We start from the raw sequence: 20,203 nt of genomic DNA, 5'->3' as shown, positions 1-20,203 counted from the left end.
ACTTTGAAGGTATAAAGAGAAATGAACAAAAATAACACTCCCTTCACCTTAGGATTCTAAAAGGGACTAGGTTCCATGTGCAGATTATTCCTAAAATTAAAATCCCATCTCCTCTAAAGATTGCCATAAGCTATTTTTTAAGAACCGAACATTTTCATTTCTGCTTGGCCAGTGCAAGTAGATTTCACCTGGGTTCCTTTTAGGTTCCTACTATGATTTCATAACAAAACTTTATCTGGATAGGCCTATACAATGAGTGAACCAAAAGACTTCACAAATGAGCTACAACTCCAAATATTGGGAAAAGAATAAGAAGAAAGCATGAAGAAAAGCCCTCATCAAGTAACTCTGCCTGTTGCATGGCACCTTCAGAGATCCTAGTATTTGCGCATACGGATAGGGAAAGCAGCAATATAGTTGGTAGGTTAAGTCAACTGATGGGTAACTTTCTCCCCAACTCAGTGCAATTAACGGCCGGTAATTTTAAAAGCAAAAAAGGTTCTTGTAAAGTGGCACGCATGTGTAAAAGCAAGATAGATCACTATTTACACAACAGCAACCAGCCTCATTCTCTTTTTGCATTTAAGCTAAAATCTGTGAAATCAATTTAGGCATTTTCTGTGGGATATTTTTAGCCCTAATTTTGTGGTATAGAATCTCAGAAGGCTTTTCAGAAGGAAAAGCTAACTTTTCAGAAGGAAAAGCTAACTTTTCAGGTACCCTGCCTTGACTGCAAAGAGGTACAAAGTTAGCAGTTCTGGTATAGGTTTTTGTAAGGTTGAAATTTTAAGTGGTAGTTTAGCAGAAGTTTTAAGTCTTAATTGTCAGATCTGTGATGGCTGAATATAGAAGAGTACAGCACATTTATAATCTTCCTTCTGTTTTATTAAGACAAATTTTCAATGAAATATCCTTTAAAGCTTAAGGAATTTTCAAATTGACAAGGGGAAAATTCCTCTTTCAAACAAAATAAATGGACATGCTTTCAAGTATGGTAAAATAGTGTTAGATGAGCCATAAATGCAGTACCTGCACTTACTAAGTAATTTCAAATTATTTACTAAGTAATTTCAAAAATAATCCCATAACAAGGTTGAGAAAGTCTTGGAGTTCCATATTGATCCTACAACTTGGTTTTGTGTGAGTCAATGACAATCCACTAGCACTTGGAAGTTTTTATAGCCTTTGAAAAATATTTTTTCATTCTTTATATACATGGTCATAGCCAAAGTAAAAACATTGCTTAAAACTTCTATTAACTTTTTTTTTTTAGGTCTTAGATAATATGATGAAAAACTTGAGAAGAAAGGCCTAGAAAAATGAGTTAAAATCACCAACATTGGCAAACATGGGTAACTTTTACTTCAAAGATTGTAGAGTAAATAAACAGATACATCTTTCAATTGGGCTTTCAAGCAATTATACAACAAAGCATGACTCTTAGCAACATCACTAAGACAGCAGTGGATTTTCTTTAGCTTTTACCACTTGTAGTCCACAACAGGGTTCCCAAAACTTCTGCATGGTGTGCTTTTCATATCAAATTTTTATTAAAGGCTTAGCTGTTTTCTAAATGAATATCCTTTTTTATTGGATTTTTTCCAATTACAAATGAAATTTCATTTTACATCTATAATTAGAAACAACACTTACAATGGGACTATACAAATTTAGGTCAAAATAAAAATATATGTATTTTGTGGTTTCATAAAACTTCATTTACTGCATCTTTAAAGAAAGCAGAAGTAACAGCAATATATGTAAAAGTAATGATTTAATGACTATAAGCAAGACAGAGCAATAGAATTGTGCTTCTTTTGCAGACTGGGGACAATGAAATGTTCAGCTACAATTTTCCCATACAAACATGAAACAATCCATATAGAATAAACACCCTTACAAATAACTGATGGGTGATGAACACACACCAAGTTCGACCAAAGCAAAACACAAACTGAAAGTTGTTGGGGATATTCATATTTTAAATTCAACATGCTCACTCTACTTAAAAATTAATACCTGTAGAAGCTCACAATAAATTGCTTCTATTTCCAGATATTACAGAGGGCATATTCCATTGTTTATAACTGTAAAAGCAACTCTTAAATTTGAAATGATCACTATACCACATACTAAAATAATTTTAGATAAAATGCTTTCTTCAGTAATTTGCTGGTTTATTTAAAAATTTGTTTTAGAATTCCAGTGACCAATATGCATTTTAAAAACACATTAATTCCATCATAAGCAATGGGAAATGAAGACAGCATTTCCATATTCCTTAGTCAAAAGTTTTTCTTTAATGCAACTATTAATTTTAAAAGTAAACATGTATTACTAGAGAAAAGTCAGTATTACGAATATGCCAATTGCTTCCAATGGGACAGAATTTAGAATCAGCTATCCACACTTAAAAATATTCTATGCTGGTAAGGCTCAAATATAGAGTATCTGCAAAGGTCGAACCAGTTGGGAGAATTTAACAACCATTTCTGAATTCATGAAACACAATATTTTCTTTATAGTATTTATAAATATATCATACAATACTGTTTCCTGTTATGTCATATACCAATATGGCATTGTACAACAAGCATAATGCCATCTGATTCTTACAAAAGCGAATCATTTAAACAAGTCAGTAAAATAAACGGTAGTACCCGCTTTTAGGCATACAGATTGTAAAACTGAAGTTTACTTTCCTTTGATCGGTTTTGCGTCGCAACAGAGAAGTAAAAATCAAACAGGAATCAAAATGGCTAAATATGCAAGAAACCGTTATTCACAGTGACATGGCTACATAGAATGCATTATTCTATGCATATTCTTTCCATTTGTTGAATTTCAAGATAAAAAGCACTTGTTTTCTACAGATTCACAAAACAGCATAATAACAAGAACAATCAAGGAGGATGTAATGTAGGGTTAGTTGAGATTAACAAACTATGGCCCAATGTTTATATTCACTGCAGAAGATTTTCAAATCCAAACAATGGTTACAGAAACCATTTCACATCTGTCCTAACACACAGAAAAAAAACATCTTGCCTGCTTTCTCAGAAACCCATTCTTTAGAGGAACGATCTTTTCCATTAACGTCCATATGAATAGTACATCTAGTCCATCTTTTATAGCCAAACTTAATGTCACTACAAAAGAAAGCAAAGTGGACGATAGTCACATGTATTAGCATCTATAAAGCTGTAATGGCATGAAGATATCTATAGAAATCAGGGGATTAAAATCTCTTTCCTCAACAGTCTCAGGTATCAACCAGACGAAGTTGCTGACGATCCATTTACTGAAGACTTTCGAGGTCTATTGGCAAAGGAAGATTGGTGGTTACCACTGGGACTGCTGCTGGTTCCATTCATAGTACTGGAAATGTGAGGAAACTGAGGATGAGGAGACTGGACTGGAGTGCTGGGGCTGGGCAAACAAGAAGAGGTGGAGGGAATGCCTCCTGCTGGGCTGTTGGCCTTGTCACTCCCAGAGTCACTTTCCAGTTCTCCAGCGTTTGTCAGTCCATCTCTCTGGTGACTGATCTTCATTCTTTTACAAGTAGGTCGAACTCTGTATTTCAAAGGAAGCGGACCATTCTACAAAGTTAAGAGGGAAAAAACAATCAGTCTTACATCTTTAAGTACAGCTTGCCAAAATAATCGTCGAGCATCAGGGAGGCTACTTACCCTTCTCCAGGTATAAATGTAGGCAATGTCCATTAGTGTATAGTAGTCCTTTAACGGTTCCTCTTCATACATGACATCAATCTGTTGAAAAACAACACTTCAGTTTATTAACATCACAAAGAACCAAGGTAAATCTAGATTTTTTTTTTGGTCATCCAAATATAATCCAAAGAGGCTTTAAAAAAAAAAATTTCTCCAAACATTTGGACAAAGAAACAAATCCCTCTTGAAACTTTAAATGAGGAAAAACATTTCTTGAAATTATTAAGGGGTTTGTTTTCATAGTGTAAAAAGGAATCCATACCAAACCTTTTAAGAACTATTTCCAAATTGTGCCAAATTAAAAAAAACAAAAAGAAATTGTTGCTTTTTTGGGTTTAGAATCCAAAAAGGAAAAAAGTCATTGAATGAAAAAAAAGGATTTACATAAAACACATGAAGACTACAAAATAGATACCTGGAAAGTATTAGGTATGTCCATTTTACTTCTGAGAAACTTTCTTAGGTGCATCACAGTCATTGCTGCTGGGCATCGTAAGTATCTCTTATCATTCACCTAAGAGTATATGTAAGAAAAGGAATTTTTTAAAAATTCCTAACTTTAAGACTTTTTAAAAAAGTCCATTAGATATATGTCTAAATAAGATAAAAGGTACCAATACTGAAACTGGGATGTGACTAAGTTCTTAGCTAGTCTTTGAGTTTGCTTTTATGTTAAATACTAAATGAACAGATTCCTTATATAATAAGGAAACTTTCAGTACATCGAAGCATTAAACGTTATTTAAAATATTCTGTAAAAATAGTACTCACATATAAATTCTGTCTATTAACTATTGGATACACATCACTTGTAAACATCGAACATGACAATTTTCTTCTGTTTGACCCTAGAATATTCTAAGAGGCAAATACACCCTCATAAAATCTAGAATCCAAACAATGTTTCTTCTATATGTTTTTGTGTCATGGGACATACCTCCTCCTTAGATTTCTCCTTGTCTTTATTTACTTTCCGATCCAATCTAAGAAACAGATAATTTATTAGGGGAACAATAAATCTAAAAAGTCATATTAGCATGAAACATACTTCTTAAAGAATTTACCTGTTCTGGTCAAAGAATTCAATGGATAAACTTATTATCTCATCATCAGTTATAATTCTCTTGTCTTCATCTGCAACTTCTCCTCTATCTTCATTAGAGCCATTGGCAGCTAGAAAGACATTTTGATAGTCAATTTTTAAAATTAAAGATTTAATTAAAATATATATACAGACGAATGGATGTGGTACTTTAGATTAAACTTAATTCTAATGAATTACTGGATAAGGTCTCCCTCCACCTAAAACGTCTCTCCCCCTCCAAAGAGTTTACCATCAGCTGAAGGATGAGCTGCATAAAAATCCCTTCTTCTCTTCATTTCATCTAAAGACCGGGGCGGGGGGGGGGGGGAGAAAAAGACGTAAACATTTGGTATAGCAGGTAGAACCCATAAATACTTTTTTAAGAATTCATTTTTAAGCAAAGTACTCACTTTTGAAAAGCCCTGGAACTAATTTGTATACAATATCTTGAAGAGTTTTATCTGACCTGAAGAATTAATTAGAAAGTAAACTATCAATTAATATGGCAAAAACTAAAAAGAATGCTCATAAGTTATTACACATTCTTTGTGTTCTTTGTGTCACAGTAATTTGATTGTGACTATAACTACAGCAATACGCTAATTATGAGAATAAAAGTTCTTAAGGGAGTAGCACTGTTTTAAATTAGTGGGAAAATATTTTATATTCATTAATAAATTCTTCACATTTCACTGAATCAAGAGAAGTGTACCTTTCAATTTACTAAATTAGCTAATACAGAAGAGAATAAAGAAGATTGAATGGAAGCAGTTTAAACACATCACTCTTGCCTGTCATGGAGTCAATAAAGCAATGCAAAAATGCAGAATTAATTTGGTTTTTAAAAGGTGATTTAAAAGAAATTTAAATCTCTTGAATAATATTGAATTTTGTTTAAAGTAGTCATCATTAAAACGGCCAAGAAATTAAGGGCACCCTCCACCAAGTGCACACATTAGATAGGGAGTCAAGGGTAAATTCTGTGAGAAGAAATAGACACTAAATTCAATAATTATGCAATGCCAATAGCAATTACAATGACTTAAAACATTTTCCTACCTTATATTTAGTAGGGGTCTAGTTTTGTGAACTTGGACATCACAGATGGGACAATACTTGCTGGTCTCCAGGTAACGCACAATACATGTTTTACAGACTAGAAATAAAAACACATTCCTTTTTTTTTTAAAGTTTAGGAATTAGATGCTAAGCATTAAAACTAGTATCAGAAACAGAGAACTAGTAAGTAACAAAATGGTACATGCCAAAAGGTATTTCTAATTAAATAAACTAACTCAGCTGACATCCTGAGAACACTTGTACAATTTACTTCTGCGATTTGTACTTATATAATAATATTTTATTAAATATGTATTAAAAAGTCACTAAGTGCAAGAGAATAAAGACTCCTTCACTTTGTTACCAACATTCTCAAGGATTGCAGGAATTGTTAGTTTTCAAATTTCAGGATAAAATGTTAAATATACATGACACCAAAAAAGGTCTAAAACTTTGTACTTACAGGAATGTAGACATTCTATTATGGTTGTGGCGTCAATGAAGTACCCTCCACAAAGCACACACATTAGGTGGGGATTTAGCTCAGTGATCTTGATTCTGGTTGTTCGATGCATTTCTGCTCGATAAAGGATCCTGCAAGACACAGGAATATTGGCCATAATTCACAGAAAGAGAATCGAGATTATCTCCAGCTCCTAATAACCCTACCCTCTGAAATGCTGAGGGAGTTCATAAAACTCGCTGAACACTGTACAAGCTGGACTGTCTCACCGTTTTCTACAGAAGGAATTTACTAATCAGACTTCAATCAATTCTACTGAACTGTTGAAAAAGGATCCAAGTAAAGTAATTTCCAGTCCCTCCGGTCATTTCAGGAGGAAGAAGAAACGGTCTGGGGTGGGGGCTGGGAGCTGCGAGTATTCGGGTCTCTTTCTTCCATTTGTCCTCCAGCCCAGCAGCCCCACGGCTGCTGCAGCCATCTCACAATCCCCGCAGATATTTACCAACCGCTAGGGCTTGTTCCAGGTCTCCAAATTTATTGTAAAACTTCCTTATGGATCTTCGATCGAAAATCCGGGAGCATGCCCTGGCTTCCCAGGGGTTCTGGTTGTTACAGGCGGTTCCAGCAACACGAATCTGGCACGTTTTGACCCGATACAAAGGGAAAACAATTCTGCTCTATCTGCATCCCTGGCATTTCCGGAGCTGGGTGCTGGGGCCGCAGGAGAAGCACCTCGAGTCGGCCTCGGGCTGGGGCCTGAGCGGGCGGACGCCCGGGGGCCGCGATGCGAGGGGCGGATCCAGCGGCGCCCGGGGCTCCATCTCACTCCGGATTCGGAACTCGCCTCTGTCGGGGTTTCCATAGCAACTTACACTTACACTTGGCATCCGGCCACCGCTGCAACTCCGCGCGGAGCCCGGCCGAGCCCGGAGCTTCGGCGGGTGTGCGGGGCAGCCGGGCGGCGGCGGCGGCGGCGGCGGCGGGCGCGGGGGAGGGGCTGGCACAGCTCGGGGGCGGGGCTGGCACGGGGGCGGGGTGGGGTGCGGGCGCACGGGGCGGGGGGTGGGGCGGCCCCACGAGGCCCGCAGCACTGGGGAGCAGGATCCCGGCCCGCGGCGACCTGGCAGGCGGCCTGGGGGACCCTGGAGCGTGCAGTGGTAAAGGAAAATGCAAACCGCACTCCCGGCCATTTCCGACACTCTTGGGGGCCTCTTTCCACGTCGACTCGGCGCGAAGAGCTTCTTTCAGATCCTGATTCTTTCGGTCTCTCCTGTTAGCAATCACTAGGGTCAAAATTTTCACGAAGGGATCTTTTGAGAAGGGTCAAAATTTTCACGAAGGGATCTTTTGAGAATTGCCAACTGTGCACTTAGCCCAAAACCGTCAGGGCTCAAATTGCAGAGATGTTTATTGAACTGAACCTCTTAAGCTTTCTTCTCTAATAGGAAGTTCTCCTGTAGAGTAGATGAGCGATACAAAGTTTTGGAAAGGCTGAAAACTGAAATGTTTTACAACAGACGAGGTGGGCAAAGCCTTGTTTTATCTGAACTATGCTGGAGGCAAGAAAAACTCCTTGAATCCAACGATAATGACAATATGTAAAGAACCATGTGACCAGCCCATTCCCAAAGCTAAATCAACACCTTGTCAACCCAGAGCATCCATAGCACAAAAAAAATGTCATTTTCTCAGCCTAACCTCCATGCAGACCCCCATACAATGAAATGATATTCCCAACAGATATCATATATCATAGAAAAGTCACGGTGGGGAACTGTCAGTAGCAATACACCAGCGGACAATCAGGGAAGTCAATTACTTCGTGCAGTATTCTTGAAAAATGCATTTCTTACTCCCACTTCATTCATTTCAGAATCTGAAATAAGCCTAAGCTTCCAGACTTATCTGAAGCACATTCTCAAAGCTGCCTTGAATAGACATCTAGGAACTTGTGAAACTTGAAGATGCATCTGAGGTTTTAATTCTTAGGGAATTTTAATGCAGAAGAGGGAAATACTAATCAACATACATCAATGGCTGAAACTAGCTTTAGAGTACTTTAAAAAAAAAAGTAAAAACAAAACAAAGCCTCTTTTATGAAAAGTGACCATGGTGGCAACCAACAACTTCAACCAGAAAATGTCATTGTGTAACTCCTCAGTTATCTTTGTATGACTTCTTTAGAGGAATACTGTCAATATACTGTTAATATAAATCTAAGTGGGGTTGCAGAGGAGTTGTGGGTGGAACACTGTCTCTAAAGAGTAGCAATATTTAATTCTATTGTACTTGGTGATTACAGACAAGCCTTGGTTCTCAAAGAAACCTCTCCTTGTGAAACTGCAGGATGTTTCCTAGAAAGATTGGGTTAGCAAGGTGATACTTCTGTCTCCTTGTGAAAGCACATCACATAATGCCACTGATCATGACTTTCAGGAAGGGTCTACAATAAAAACAGCTGCCTTTATTTCTCCTCTACTTTACAGAAAACTAACACCAGACAAACACAAATATTAACACATAGAACAATCAGACCTCAGTGAAGGGAAATCTACTGGTTGGCTTTGAACATTTAAGTCACATGTACTTGACCAAAACCCTTTCAAATTCATCTTAAGTCTTAATTCACACAACTCCTCTAACTTCAATTCAGAGAATTTGGTCACAACCCTATTACCATTTATGATGCTGGTAAATATCACTTGTTATTTCTATAAGAATCAGTTCCTTATCTTTTTATACCACTTGAAAAAACTAGCAACCTAATGAAGACTTCCAAAACATTTGATGTACTTGGTAAGGTTTAAGAAACAATCTCTTGCACCTTAGAAAGGAAAACCTTCTAAGTTCCATAACAGAAAATGCCAGTTAAGCAAGCAAAAATGCACCAAACATACAATGGAAAAAATACTCAATAGTTAAACCTTGCCATTATAACACACACTCAGTTGGGGCTGTCAGTTTTGTTGGAGGCCTAAAACCAGTAATGTCAAAATGAAGGAAAACAGAAGCAAGTTCTTATGTTAACAATCAGCTTGACTACTGCAATCTAAGAAATGCAAATGAACTCCATAACCCCAGCTGAGGCTCACAGCCCAATACAAGTTATGGGTAAAGTTGGGGCTAACTAGACTCCTAGGGAGAAGTTTACCCTTGGGGCACTTTATGCACACCCAAGAACTTGGTAGTAGAGCATCAATGGACTTACCAAGTACAACTAAATGGCTCAATTCTCTTACAGAAGCTCAGTTCTCTTATAGTGACTCTTACATGGCGTTAAAGATACTGTTACTAGGCATAAATTTACACAGGCAGATTATTTCAAACACATTTGCACTTTGGGATGGATGTACACAAGTGTTTAAAAAAGTATGAATATGTTCATAAAATCAACCTCTAAGGGATTCTGAGCAGTCTACTTAAAATAAAACTCAAATACTATTATAGCCTCCTAAGTTAGCATATGCTGTTAGCAATTGGCATTCTTAAGTTTCAAGACTTTAGTGTGGCTTATAATATGTTTCCAGAACTTGAGGGTTAAGAGTCCTATAACATATAGGTTGAACTACTCATAACATTCTAGGCACCACTAACCTACATTTGGATTTAAATAAATATGCCCAGAATTTTGCCTACTATAAGGGAAGGGGTTAATACATGCTTCTCTTTCAAATATTGAACCGTGACCACTAAGCCCACTAAATCCTTTTATTGCAATTGGGAATGATCAAAGTCTCTCTACTTGTTTACTTCCAATTATTAACTGTAAATCTCTGTGAAAATGATCATGCTATATCGCTGTCAAAGCCAAAACAATGCGTAAACATATGCCATCAACTTTTAGTGCTCGTTTTCCAAAGCATCTCTTTACCATATGACCTATCCTGACATTTAGCAAAACCTATTAAACGCTGTGGACTTAAGTCATGGTTCTAAGTACTATCCCATACTAGAGGTTGAGAGAAAAAAATGTAGTCTCCGAGAGGGAAAAAAAGAAAAAGAGGAAAAAGAAAGAAAGAAAGAGAGGAAACCTCTTGCAAGACTAACGTCCACTCACCATCATCACTCCAAAAAAAGCTCCAAATTTGAAATGCCCACTTCCCAGGGAGCACGTCCCAAGTAATGTTTGCAGAACATTATCCGAGACTCCCAACAAATAACACCTCGAAAACTTTACCATTTTAAACACAAATGCAGGAGACCTTGGAAACAACTGGGAACCGCCATCTTACAAGCCATCCAATTTCACACAAGTGTCCCTCCAACTTAAGTTAATAACATTTTTGTTCGGGCTCTCTCCAGCCTAACATTCAACTTGGAGGGATCGCTGCCCCCCACGCAACCCGTCCCTATAAAATGGGGGCGTTCTCTGGCTGTTTAAACCCCTCCAAAGCCCTTTCTTCAGGAGAGGAGGGAAGCCACTTGACCCAAGCAGCTCCCGATTTCAGGCACCCGTCCCCGTTTTATCCAAATCTACCTCTCAACAAAGGGCGCCGCGGCCGGGAGAGCCACAGAGGCTGCAAATAGAAGTGTTCTTCTCGGGGGCCATGTGCGTCGCGAGGGTGTAGAGGGGCGCTCGGGGGAGAAAGGAACTAAAACGTGGGGCCGCGCGCGGCGCGTCCGGGCTGGAGCGGGCGGCGGCTGGAGCGGCGCCGAGGCCGGCTGGCGGCGGCGGCGCGGCGCGGGCTGCGGGTCGGTCCCGGCGCCGCGGGAGTCGGCGGGCGGCGGCGGGCGCGCGCTCGCGCTCGCGGGCGGCGCGCGGGGCCGGGCGGCGCGCGGGGCCGACTGGCGGGCGGCGGCGGGCGGCGGCGCGGGGCTCGGCGCCCACGCTGTCAGCGCCCTCCCGGCCGGCGCGGGCGAGGCGCGGGGGGGCTGCTCCCTGTCCACCCGCGGCCGGCCCGAGCCCCGCGCGGCCCCCGCCGCCCCCAGGCCCCGTCCCGGAGGCGCCTCGCCTCCTACGTACCCGGAAAAAGCAGCCGGCGAGAGGCGATCGAAGCAGGCGGAAAAGACAATGAAAGTTAAAAGTCGTTCAGCAGAAAATGAATGTGAGCCAAGCGGCCATCTTGAAGCGAGCTGCAGACGCCGCTGTCAATGGGCAACGAGCGCAGCCGAGAGGAGCCGCGGCCGCCGCGCTCGGCTCATGCTGCCTCCCGAGCCCGGCCTCCTCCTCCTCCTCCGCCTCGGCCTCCTCCTCCTCCGCGGCCTCCTCCTCCTCCTCCTCCTTCTCGGCCTCCAACGCCTCCTCCTCCTGGGCCTCCTCCTCCTCCTCCTCGGCTGCCGCCGCCTCCTCCCGCTCCGCACTCGGGGGAGGGAGCTCGCGGAGGGGGCGCGATCAGTATTATTCTGCGGGGCTGGGAGGTGTTTCTAATCCGGATCGGGGATCCCTCGCCAACATCCCCATTGTCTCGCCCCGATCTCTGCCTTTAATACTACGATTATTATTTCATAGTTGCCGTGGGGGGAGGAGGGCGGGTGGGGGGCGCCGTGTGTGTGCGTGCGGAGAGGCGGGGGGAGGGGAGGAAGGATGAAGAAGGGGGAGGGGAGGGTGGAAAAAAAATGCACCGCTGAAGGCAGAGTGGAAACTGACACCGGCTCCAAAATGGCTCAGAGTCCGCCCGCCCCCTCCCCCCGCCGCCCCCCCACAGGGTCACGTGCTCCCCTCATTCCTTAAGGGCGGCCTGGGAATTAGTGTCGGTGTAGTCGGGCCCGCGGCCGCCCCCTCCCCTCGGAGCAGCGCGACCCGGCCCCCTCCCCCTCGCTCGGCGCGGCGGCGGCGGCCGCGGCGGCGGCGGCGCTGGCGCTGGCGCGGCTGCGGAGACATTTCTCCACAGCGCCACATGCGCCACCCTGCTCTCGGCGCGGGCATCGCTCCGGCCCCGCACGCAGCTCAGCCCACCCCACCCCCCGTTATTTCTTTCTTTCCGCCGCCCGCCTCCGCCAGCGGCGGAGACGTCCGCGGGCTCCCGCCGAGGAAAGCGCCCGGCCGCCGCCCCCCGCTCGTCCCCGCCGGCCCCACGGGCTGCGGCCCAGACTCCGGCGCCGCGGCGCGGAACCTGCGCCCGAGTTGGGCTCGCGGAAACAACAGCGCCCGCCCCGGTCTTCCCGCGGCCGCGCCGACCCCCCTCCCCGCCCGCCAGTGGCCGAAGCGGGGCGCGCGCGGGCAGCCGCTCGCTCGGGGCCAGGGGCTCCGCGCGGGACCGGACGGCCCGGGCCTGGGGTGCCCGGGGGCGAGGGTCGGGCTGCGGGAGAGCCCTCGGGCGCAGGTAACGGGGACTGGCCGGCTCCCGCCGCGGGGCGACCGCTCCCGCTCCCCACGTCCCGCGAACCTGGGGTCTTCAACCAACCCCGGAGATCGCATTCTTCCCCACTGTGTTTAACTAATCCTGAGAAAAGGCGATCGTTAAAAGTTAAAGCCAATCGTGTCTATGTCTACAAAATAATAATTAACAAACTAAAATCTAGACACAGGCTCACCACTCTTTTTGTGAGAACAACTTATTTATTCAGAATGTGATACTGTACTTCCTTTCATAAGACTTGAAAAAGATCAAATGGGATCAAGGTACAGATAATGCTAAAGATGACTCAAATACTTAGGCAGAATTTCCCTCTTAACCCTTTAACAAATGTAAAAAAATGAAGTGTCAAAATTTGTGAGTGACAGGAATCTAAAAGAAAAATAATCTGTTCTCCTGCAAAGGAAGACGTCCAGCTCGCACAAACGATGGTTCGGCCAACGGCAAGGCGTTCCCGGTCTTCCTCTAGAAAGATCGTTAACTTCTCCAAGTTACAACTGAGTTGCTCTTTCCAGGCTTTTTGAAGCATCTTTAAGTTTCCCTATTAAGTCCTGAAAAACGTATATGATGGTACGTTTTTAGGATAAAACACGAGAAATAAGTATTCAAGTTTAAGAAAGATGCCAAAAAAAAAAAAAGACGGGAGACACTTTCTAAACGAGTTTGAAATTCACAAAGATTTAAAACCTTTGACAAACCACTATCAAGAGAAGGTTTTCCTCTAAAATACAAAATATTAAAACAAATTAAAAGGTCAAAAGAAGGATTTCCTATAAACTATCTCATCTTCAAATGGGCTACTTGTCCTCAGATGTGAAATACGGTTTCTAACTGAATCCTCTTAACAGGCAAGGAATATCAAAATTAAATCTCTCAAGTTATCTAACAAAGATTATGCTGTATTCACATCTTCTGAAAGCGTAAAGTTTGATTAATGGTTACATTAAAAAGACTGTAGGACATTCCTTTTGAAAAATTCAATTTCATCAAAATTTCAAGTAATGATACTCATTTTTTTAAACAGAAATAAATTTGTTGTCATGTCCATTAATCAATGTGGTTTTGAATCCCCTCAGTCTTACACTGGCAATATAAACAGTTTTAGAATTTTATGTATACTTTCTCCTTTATAAAAAGTCATTTAAAACCACTGTTTAAAAATCCTGTTTTGAAAGTTTAATTCAATTTTTGTAAGCAAAGAAGACATTTTCAAAGCCATGCTCTTCATTTTGCTTTGTCCTATTGGCTCAAACACATCACAAATAGAAGGAATTTACACTCAACACTACACAAGTTTATTTTAATTGGGGGGAACAGCAAATGCAGACCAATTCTCTATTAGTAACATCTTAATTTCAAAAGGGAAGCCTACGTTAAAATATTGCTTTTGAAGCCCTCTTCCCATCAAATCCTTAACCAACCTTCATTGTCTACTGACAGATGGTTGGATTAATTTTCTTTTGAACTTTCCATAGGCATAATTCTCAATTAAAAATCTATGAAAAAAAATAGGCATTTTCACAGATCCTAATACTGTACCTGTAACTGTTCCATGTTGCAACTAAAACTAATCTCTGGATGGGATCGGGAATCAGTGTTCTAGGGAAGAAAAAATATGCTGTTTATTTAAATCAAGGAAATTTTAAGTTTCATTGCACATTTAATTTTTAAACAGGGTTTTTGTATAAATACCTCTACATTTAAGGTCACCAAATACGCAGGTCTGTACATCTTATGAAGTTGATTCGTCTAAAACAACACAACACATGGATTTCAGTCCTTAACTGTTTTTTTTAATAAGTTCCCTAAATTCCCTTAGAGAACATTTTGTTAAATTTTACCTTTATCTGATATTCCAAGCGCCAAGAAACATCAGTTATGTGAGGGAGAGATCTGCCTATACTGAAAGATACAATGATAATTTTGTTCATAATAACTGCAGAAAAACTTTTAGTTATTTATCTTTACCCACAATGGTGTCTACCACCTCCCCCACTCAGACACACACACAATTTTAATCCATTCGGAATTTAAAACTTTGTTAAACTTTATTTTCAAGTTCTGAATAGTAAAAGAGCATTTAAAAAATTATCTCAATAAACTTTATCTTTAAAAACATTAGCTTAACTTCAATTGTTTCACTTGCCCTTTGCCCCCCCCCCCTTTTTTTTGGGTCTAGATCCCTGGTTTTTGCCCTGTTTTGTTTCACACCAGTACTCTCCATTCATACCTGCAAGTGAAAAGTGGCTCAGCTTGACACCTTATACAGTACCTACCTTCCCAGTAGGATTTCTAGGGAATTCTTATTATTCTGGGAGGGGAAAAAAAAGAAAGAAAATCCATCTTTGCAAACACAGTAGAAGACAAATAGTAACTGTTAATTTTTTTTTAAATTTAAGGAAGTAACCTGATATTCCGTGCAAAACAATTCTATTCTCTCTCTATCAAATTTACAGTCTTCCAGAGAGGTGCTAAAGAAGGGAAAAAAAGCAAAACTTTAGTCTCCATTTTAAAAACTGAAATTGGAATCATAAAGGTACTATTTGAAAATAAATGGATATATAAATATATCCTGTACCTTAGAGTTGACTTGTCAGCTCTTTGCTTTCCAGCCTCCAGTATGTAAGTTGCAGCTGCTGCATGACAATGTTTTAAAACCACTGGGTCGATATGTTTCAAGTCTGGGTGATCTAAAATAAATTAATTGCCAGTGATGCCTGGGATAATAAATTTTTTATAGCCCTGCTCCTAAAAAGGTGTTTTAATTTGGGTAAAGAACCGTCTTTAACAAGATAACAAGAAGAATTCTACTATAAGGACTGGCAATTATAAGTTGAGATGAGCAACATGGTCAATGGCAAAACAATAAAGAGCATACATCAATAATTAATGCTGTTACCTGGTCTCAATTATCTTCTTTTATTTTGCCTTAATATTTTTATTGCTTTTAAAGAAACAATATAGTCCTAGGGTAAAACAACTATACAGCGGTCATTCTAATGCTGGATGGAGTCAATTCAGAGGAAAGTAAGATATTTTACATGGTGTAAATTTAAGAATGAATAAACTTGCATTCTATAGATTAATTTTAGGGTAACTGGCTCCATGGACATTAATACATGGGGGTGGGCGAGAGGGAACGAGTTCAGAATATAAAATGCAAAGTATTTTCAGGTTTTGACAGCTATCCTTTTTTTTTTGAGATTAACCCAGGTGGTGGTTACTATTTTCGTTTAAAGAACTTCCACTTTCATACATTTTGTACACGTGTTTAATTCGTGAAACTACAGGGAAAAGCCAAAAATTTGAATTGTTGAGATATTTATATTTAAGAAAATCATCTAAAAGCGATCTGTCTTAAAATATACTTCCATTCATACGGCTCCTCAATCACTGGACCACTTGACAAGAGTCTCGTCTCCTGATTAACTGGTGCGAAACAAAACATTATGCACCATATTTTAAGGTTCTAGGCGTGGAACCTGTGCAAAACACACTGAACTAGCGTGTTGGGAGGGAGTCAGAAGACCTTGAGTTATTCTCTAAGCTGGAAAATGTCAACACTGTTTGACCTAGTAATTACTTTGGAAGCAGACCCTTTCAAACCTTCGCCAGCCTAGCACTGAAGGCTTGAATTGCAGGGAGCTGCCCTGATGAAGGCCAAGTGTCAAACAGCCTTTGCCCCAGACCAGGCTGAAAACCTTAGATGTTTAGGCCACAAACAAGACTTGAACACGGGCTTTACAAAGGAACAAAGAGACTGGGAGGGGAAATCAGGCCAGGAACGTGTAGCTGGCTGTGTGCAGGTGCCAACTGGGGACAGAACAACGCTCAGGGTCCGCTGTGGGTTCTGGCAGAGCCAAATCCCTACACTCCGTCCGGAGCGAAGGGCAAAGCCCGGAGACTTCCTCTTCCCGGGGCTTTCCCCTTCTCGCTCGGTCTCGCTCCTCTTCTCCGAGAGCCCCTCCACCCAGGCCGATCCAGCTCAGAGCCGAGCGGCTTACCTAACACGGCCTCGTCCGCCTGGGCGTCCAGCAGGCTCTGGAAAGCCGCCCGGAGGAGAAGCGTGAAGGCGTTGGAGTCGAAGGAGCCGGGATCAGCCAGCATCTGGAAGCCTTTCTGCACATACTCCGAGAGCTCCATTGTGAGCGCGCCGTGACCTTCGACACGCGCACCACGTGACGCGCGCGCTCAGCTGATGCGGCCGCGCGCGCACGCGGCTGGGGCGGCGGCGCGGGCTGCGGGCCTCCCCGCCCGGGGCCTCCCCGCCCGCGCCCCGGCCCGCGCCCCCGGCCGCCCGCCAGCCGCCGCCGCCGCTTCCGTCCAGCCCTTCGTCCTGCGCCCGCCGCCAGAGCCGCCGCGCCTCAGCGCCTGAGGCGGTCCGGGCGCTTTGTGGACGCGCTCGGAGCTTTCTCTGCTCGGCGCCCACCCAGGACTGTCACCGGCTCCGGCGGGAGCGCTCCCGAAAGACCCCCTCGGGAGGTGGTGACGGTGTCGGGGTCCCGGCCCCCAGTTCCCCGAGAACTACGCCTTCCCCGCTCCTCGCTCAGCGCGAAAGCTTGTGGGAAGCTCCAGTTTAAGGCAACTGGTTGGTTTGGGTTTGGGGTTTTGTTTTGTTTTTTTAACTCAACAGCTTAACCCCACAGCACTGCCCTTTTGTGAGTGAGACTGTAGACGGCTGATTATAGTTCTTGCTTAGTTTTCCTTCTTCATTGTCATTTCTGGAATACGGCAATCGATTCCTTTCTTCGGGGAGGGGGGCGGTGTGTATACACAAATAGAGATACATAGAGCGCGCGTGTACGCGCTGTACTTGGACAACTGAGGGGTTAATACCTTATTCACGAACACATTGGGCAGAATTATTAAGTTTTTACCACTGCGGAAACACCTTTCAAAAGCAAACTGATGCAAATTTTGTGCTACTGTACTCACAACATCTATGAGCCCTGTTTTAATTAGTCAAACAATCTTCATACATTTATATCATAGTTATCTTAGTAAAATATAGTCAGGAATGGCAAACCCTTGATTCGAAGTACATTATTGTTTCGAATACCCATAATTTTAAAGATTCAAATGCTGTATAAAGTTTAACTTCCCCTTTATATTTCTACAAAGTTGGAAAACAGGAGTGATTCTAAAAAACAAAAAACAAAAACCGCGAAGCAAAGTAGATGACACTTTTTTGATCAAAAAAGTTTAGAAAGAAAAGTCAAAATGCAAGTTCTTTCTGGGTGAAGGGGAGAGGGAAGCAACAAGAAAGATGTTTTAGTGTTCAGGAGGCATTGTTTGAAACAGACTCAACATGAGACACTTTTTGGACATAATTTAGGTGCTTGTTTGGAAAAAAAAGTTTCTAATGAATACAGTCAACATTTAACCTTGCACCAATGCATAAAGAGCACTTGATTTCACAACAACAGGACGCAAATGGAATAATTTAGCATCAGTAAAGATTGAGTAACTACTCAGTTCTCCTTTGAAGGCTTTGAAAGGCATGTGAACTAGCTCTCCACTTCGGTGAGCCTATAGGAACAGTGAAGGATTTAAAAGTCTCCCTAGAGATTTTAAGAAACAAATACCTATTAATCATGTTCATTTTTTCTTCCCATCTCTCATTTTCTTTCTAACCTCCTTGTTTCTCATCAGTAGTAAAATGTCAGTTGAAAAATGTCCAGATACCTGATTTGCATGAGGGATATTTTACAGGGCAGAGTTGTGTAAAAGTTTAAACAATATTAACAACACCCAAGCTCATTATGTTTGTTACACATATATTTTATGACTTTTCGTAACATTGATTGTTAATACTCTAATAGAATTTGAGTTGGTAACTGTAATCACACTCAATTTAGTGTCAAAAAAGAAAACAGTAATGCTTGAGCATAGATTTTTAAATGTTACTTTAAAAGAGGAAAGTAAATACGATTAAAGGAGAGTTTGTGGGCAGAAAAGTTAGGAAATTCACAAGGATTGTTTCCATAATAGCCATCATATTATCCTCCTGTACATAAGTCAGTTCTTTGTCTTATAAGGCATTTGTCCTCTTCTGCCTAAATGTATTTATGTGTTAGGCCCAAGTGATGGGACCATTTCCAGCTCACACAAAAATTTTAACCATAATGTTTTCTGATACTAGAAAACTGAATTTTCCCCCTGTAGCTACATTTATTTCGACTTCCTTTGAAGGAGGCACAGGATTAAGTATTTGTTTAAGTGTAAATAGTATATGTGTATCTTTGACAAGTAAGCCATTAAAATACATTGAAGTATAATCATTAAAAGGCATGATTACACAGATGTAGACTCTTCGTTGCAGCAATAAAATCAATATATTCTATAGTATTAGAAAAACTATGTGTGAACACATTCTGAAAGTGTGAAAAAATATTTAAAATTTTTGGTTTGATCACTGAAAACAGCATTGGAGCTTTTACTAAAAAAATTCTGCAGCCTTAAAAAAAAAATTCTGCAGCCTTAAAGCCAATAGACTAAATTTGCCCTGAAAAAACCTTTTAAAATAACAATTATGTGGAGATGAAAATAACAAAATAGATATTCAAAGATCTTCATGCCAATAATATATACTTTTTTTCCTTTTAAACTGCAAATATTAAGATGGACAATGCTGATAAATTTCTCTTTTTGAGAATCTACAAATTATTCAAGGAATCACTTTAAACAATATTTTAGAGTGTTTTCAAATACATTCTGCCCTTTGAGCTGGTTTGTTATTATTATTATTATTATTAATTTTGGGGGGGAGGGGGAACGAATTTAATATTGGTCTCTGCACTGTGAGGGCAGTTTTATTGGGCTGGGGCATTTACAGGATCTGTGTGGTCAGCTTTTCCCAAAGGCCTCACTGATACATTTGTTGGTTGTAAAAAATTTCTAGTATTTATTTTTTAGAGTGTGTAAATACTTTTGCTTTTGTGTAGAGAAAACTGAAGGAAAGTATCCCTTTAGATTGACAAGTTCCTTGAACATCCATGGGAGGGGAAAAAAAGCCAATATGCTTAAATGCCCATGGGACATCCAGAAGTTTTCAGTGGCATATATAGTATGTCTTCTAGCGGGGTTCTATTTCATCCTGCCCATGGAATACCTGCTCATTTTCCAAAGAGAACAAAGTTAAAAACACTTAAATATTATCTATACACAAGAAATCATCTCTCTGCCCCTTAATACTGATTCTTTGATGGTTAATGATCTTAAAGCCTTGAGATAAATATTAATAAAAATAGAATTTACTCTTTAAAAGATATTTTAACCACAAATGAAGAATTGAGAGGATGCTTAACTGAGTTACATGTGGCATTTGAGAGTATAGGTCAAAATTATTTCAGTGGAGTTTATAAAATCTATATACATTATGTTATTAAATATCTTAACTTGGTAAGGCATAGATTGGGATTTGGAATTTGTTCAGTTTTTTGGCATATTTATCACCACAGAGTTCAGTGATTTCAAATTGAGTCTTGCATCAAATATGTTGTCAGAAGACTGTATTAAGCATTCAGAAAGGACAACAAAGCTTTAATTTCCAAATGAAACATTTAATCCA

General features: G+C 41.1%; 2 protein-coding genes across 4 annotated transcripts; both read right to left on the bottom strand.

The window, feature by feature from the left end:
- Window positions 1-1,339: 1,339 nt before the first annotated feature.
- BMI1 (BMI1 proto-oncogene, polycomb ring finger) lies at window positions 1,340-11,777 on the bottom strand. Of its 3 annotated transcripts, none has more exons than XM_031444707.2 (10): window positions 11,301-11,777; window positions 6,338-6,468; window positions 5,875-5,971; window positions 5,226-5,281; window positions 5,066-5,116; window positions 4,796-4,904; window positions 4,669-4,714; window positions 4,147-4,245; window positions 3,690-3,770; window positions 1,340-3,599 (listed from the first exon to the last, which is right to left on the bottom strand). In XM_031444707.2, exons 2-10 carry the CDS (start codon window positions 6,447-6,449, stop codon window positions 3,270-3,272), a joined length of 981 nt encoding a protein of 326 aa, XP_031300567.1. In that variant the 5' UTR covers window positions 6,450-6,468; window positions 11,301-11,777; the 3' UTR covers window positions 1,340-3,269. The 3 variants fall into 3 exon arrangements, with proteins under 3 accessions (XP_031300567.1, XP_010973426.1, XP_010973425.1); XM_010975124.3 differs by lacking the exon at window positions 11,301-11,777 and adding an exon at window positions 10,815-11,021; XM_010975123.3 differs by lacking the exon at window positions 11,301-11,777 and adding an exon at window positions 6,840-7,276.
- Window positions 11,778-12,816: 1,039 nt separating this feature from the next.
- COMMD3 (COMM domain containing 3) lies at window positions 12,817-16,827 on the bottom strand. The gene is made up of 8 exons (XM_010975125.3): window positions 16,638-16,827; window positions 15,212-15,323; window positions 15,041-15,104; window positions 14,910-14,944; window positions 14,475-14,535; window positions 14,326-14,382; window positions 14,173-14,232; window positions 12,817-13,184 (listed from the first exon to the last, which is right to left on the bottom strand). Exons 1-8 carry the CDS (start codon window positions 16,774-16,776, stop codon window positions 13,125-13,127), a joined length of 588 nt encoding a protein of 195 aa, XP_010973427.1. The 5' UTR covers window positions 16,777-16,827; the 3' UTR covers window positions 12,817-13,124.
- Between the last annotated feature and the right edge of the window lie 3,376 nt (window positions 16,828-20,203).

The sequence above is a fragment of the Camelus dromedarius genome, chromosome 26 (assembly GCF_036321535.1).
Source record: "Camelus dromedarius isolate mCamDro1 chromosome 26, mCamDro1.pat, whole genome shotgun sequence".
Classification (NCBI taxonomy): Eukaryota; Metazoa; Chordata; class Mammalia; order Artiodactyla; family Camelidae; genus Camelus; species Camelus dromedarius.
Note: the sequence above shows the minus strand (reverse complement) of the source record. Positions and strands in the feature narration are given on the sequence as shown.

Excerpts from the sequence above, each read along its gene's own strand:
- COMMD3 (XM_010975125.3), bottom strand. The coding sequence starts at position 16,776 with ATGGAGCTCTCGGAGTATGTGCAGAAAGGCTTCCAGATGCTGGCTGAT. Across the intron at positions 15,324-16,637 it reads GGCGGACGAGGCCGTGTTAG|ATCACCCAGACTTGAAACAT; the intron begins GTAAGCCGCTCG and ends AATTTATTTTAG. Across the intron at positions 14,536-14,909 it reads CTAGAAATCCTACTGGGAAG|TATAGGCAGATCTCTCCCTC; the intron begins GTAGGTACTGTA and ends TGTATCTTTCAG.
- BMI1 (XM_031444707.2), bottom strand. The coding sequence starts at position 6,449 with ATGCATCGAACAACCAGAATCAAGATCACTGAGCTAAATCCCCACCTA. Across the intron at positions 4,905-5,065 it reads AGCTCATCCTTCAGCTGATG|CTGCCAATGGCTCTAATGAA; the intron begins GTAAACTCTTTG and ends ATGTCTTTCTAG. Across the intron at positions 4,715-4,795 it reads GAATTCTTTGACCAGAACAG|ATTGGATCGGAAAGTAAATA; the intron begins GTAAATTCTTTA and ends TCTGTTTCTTAG.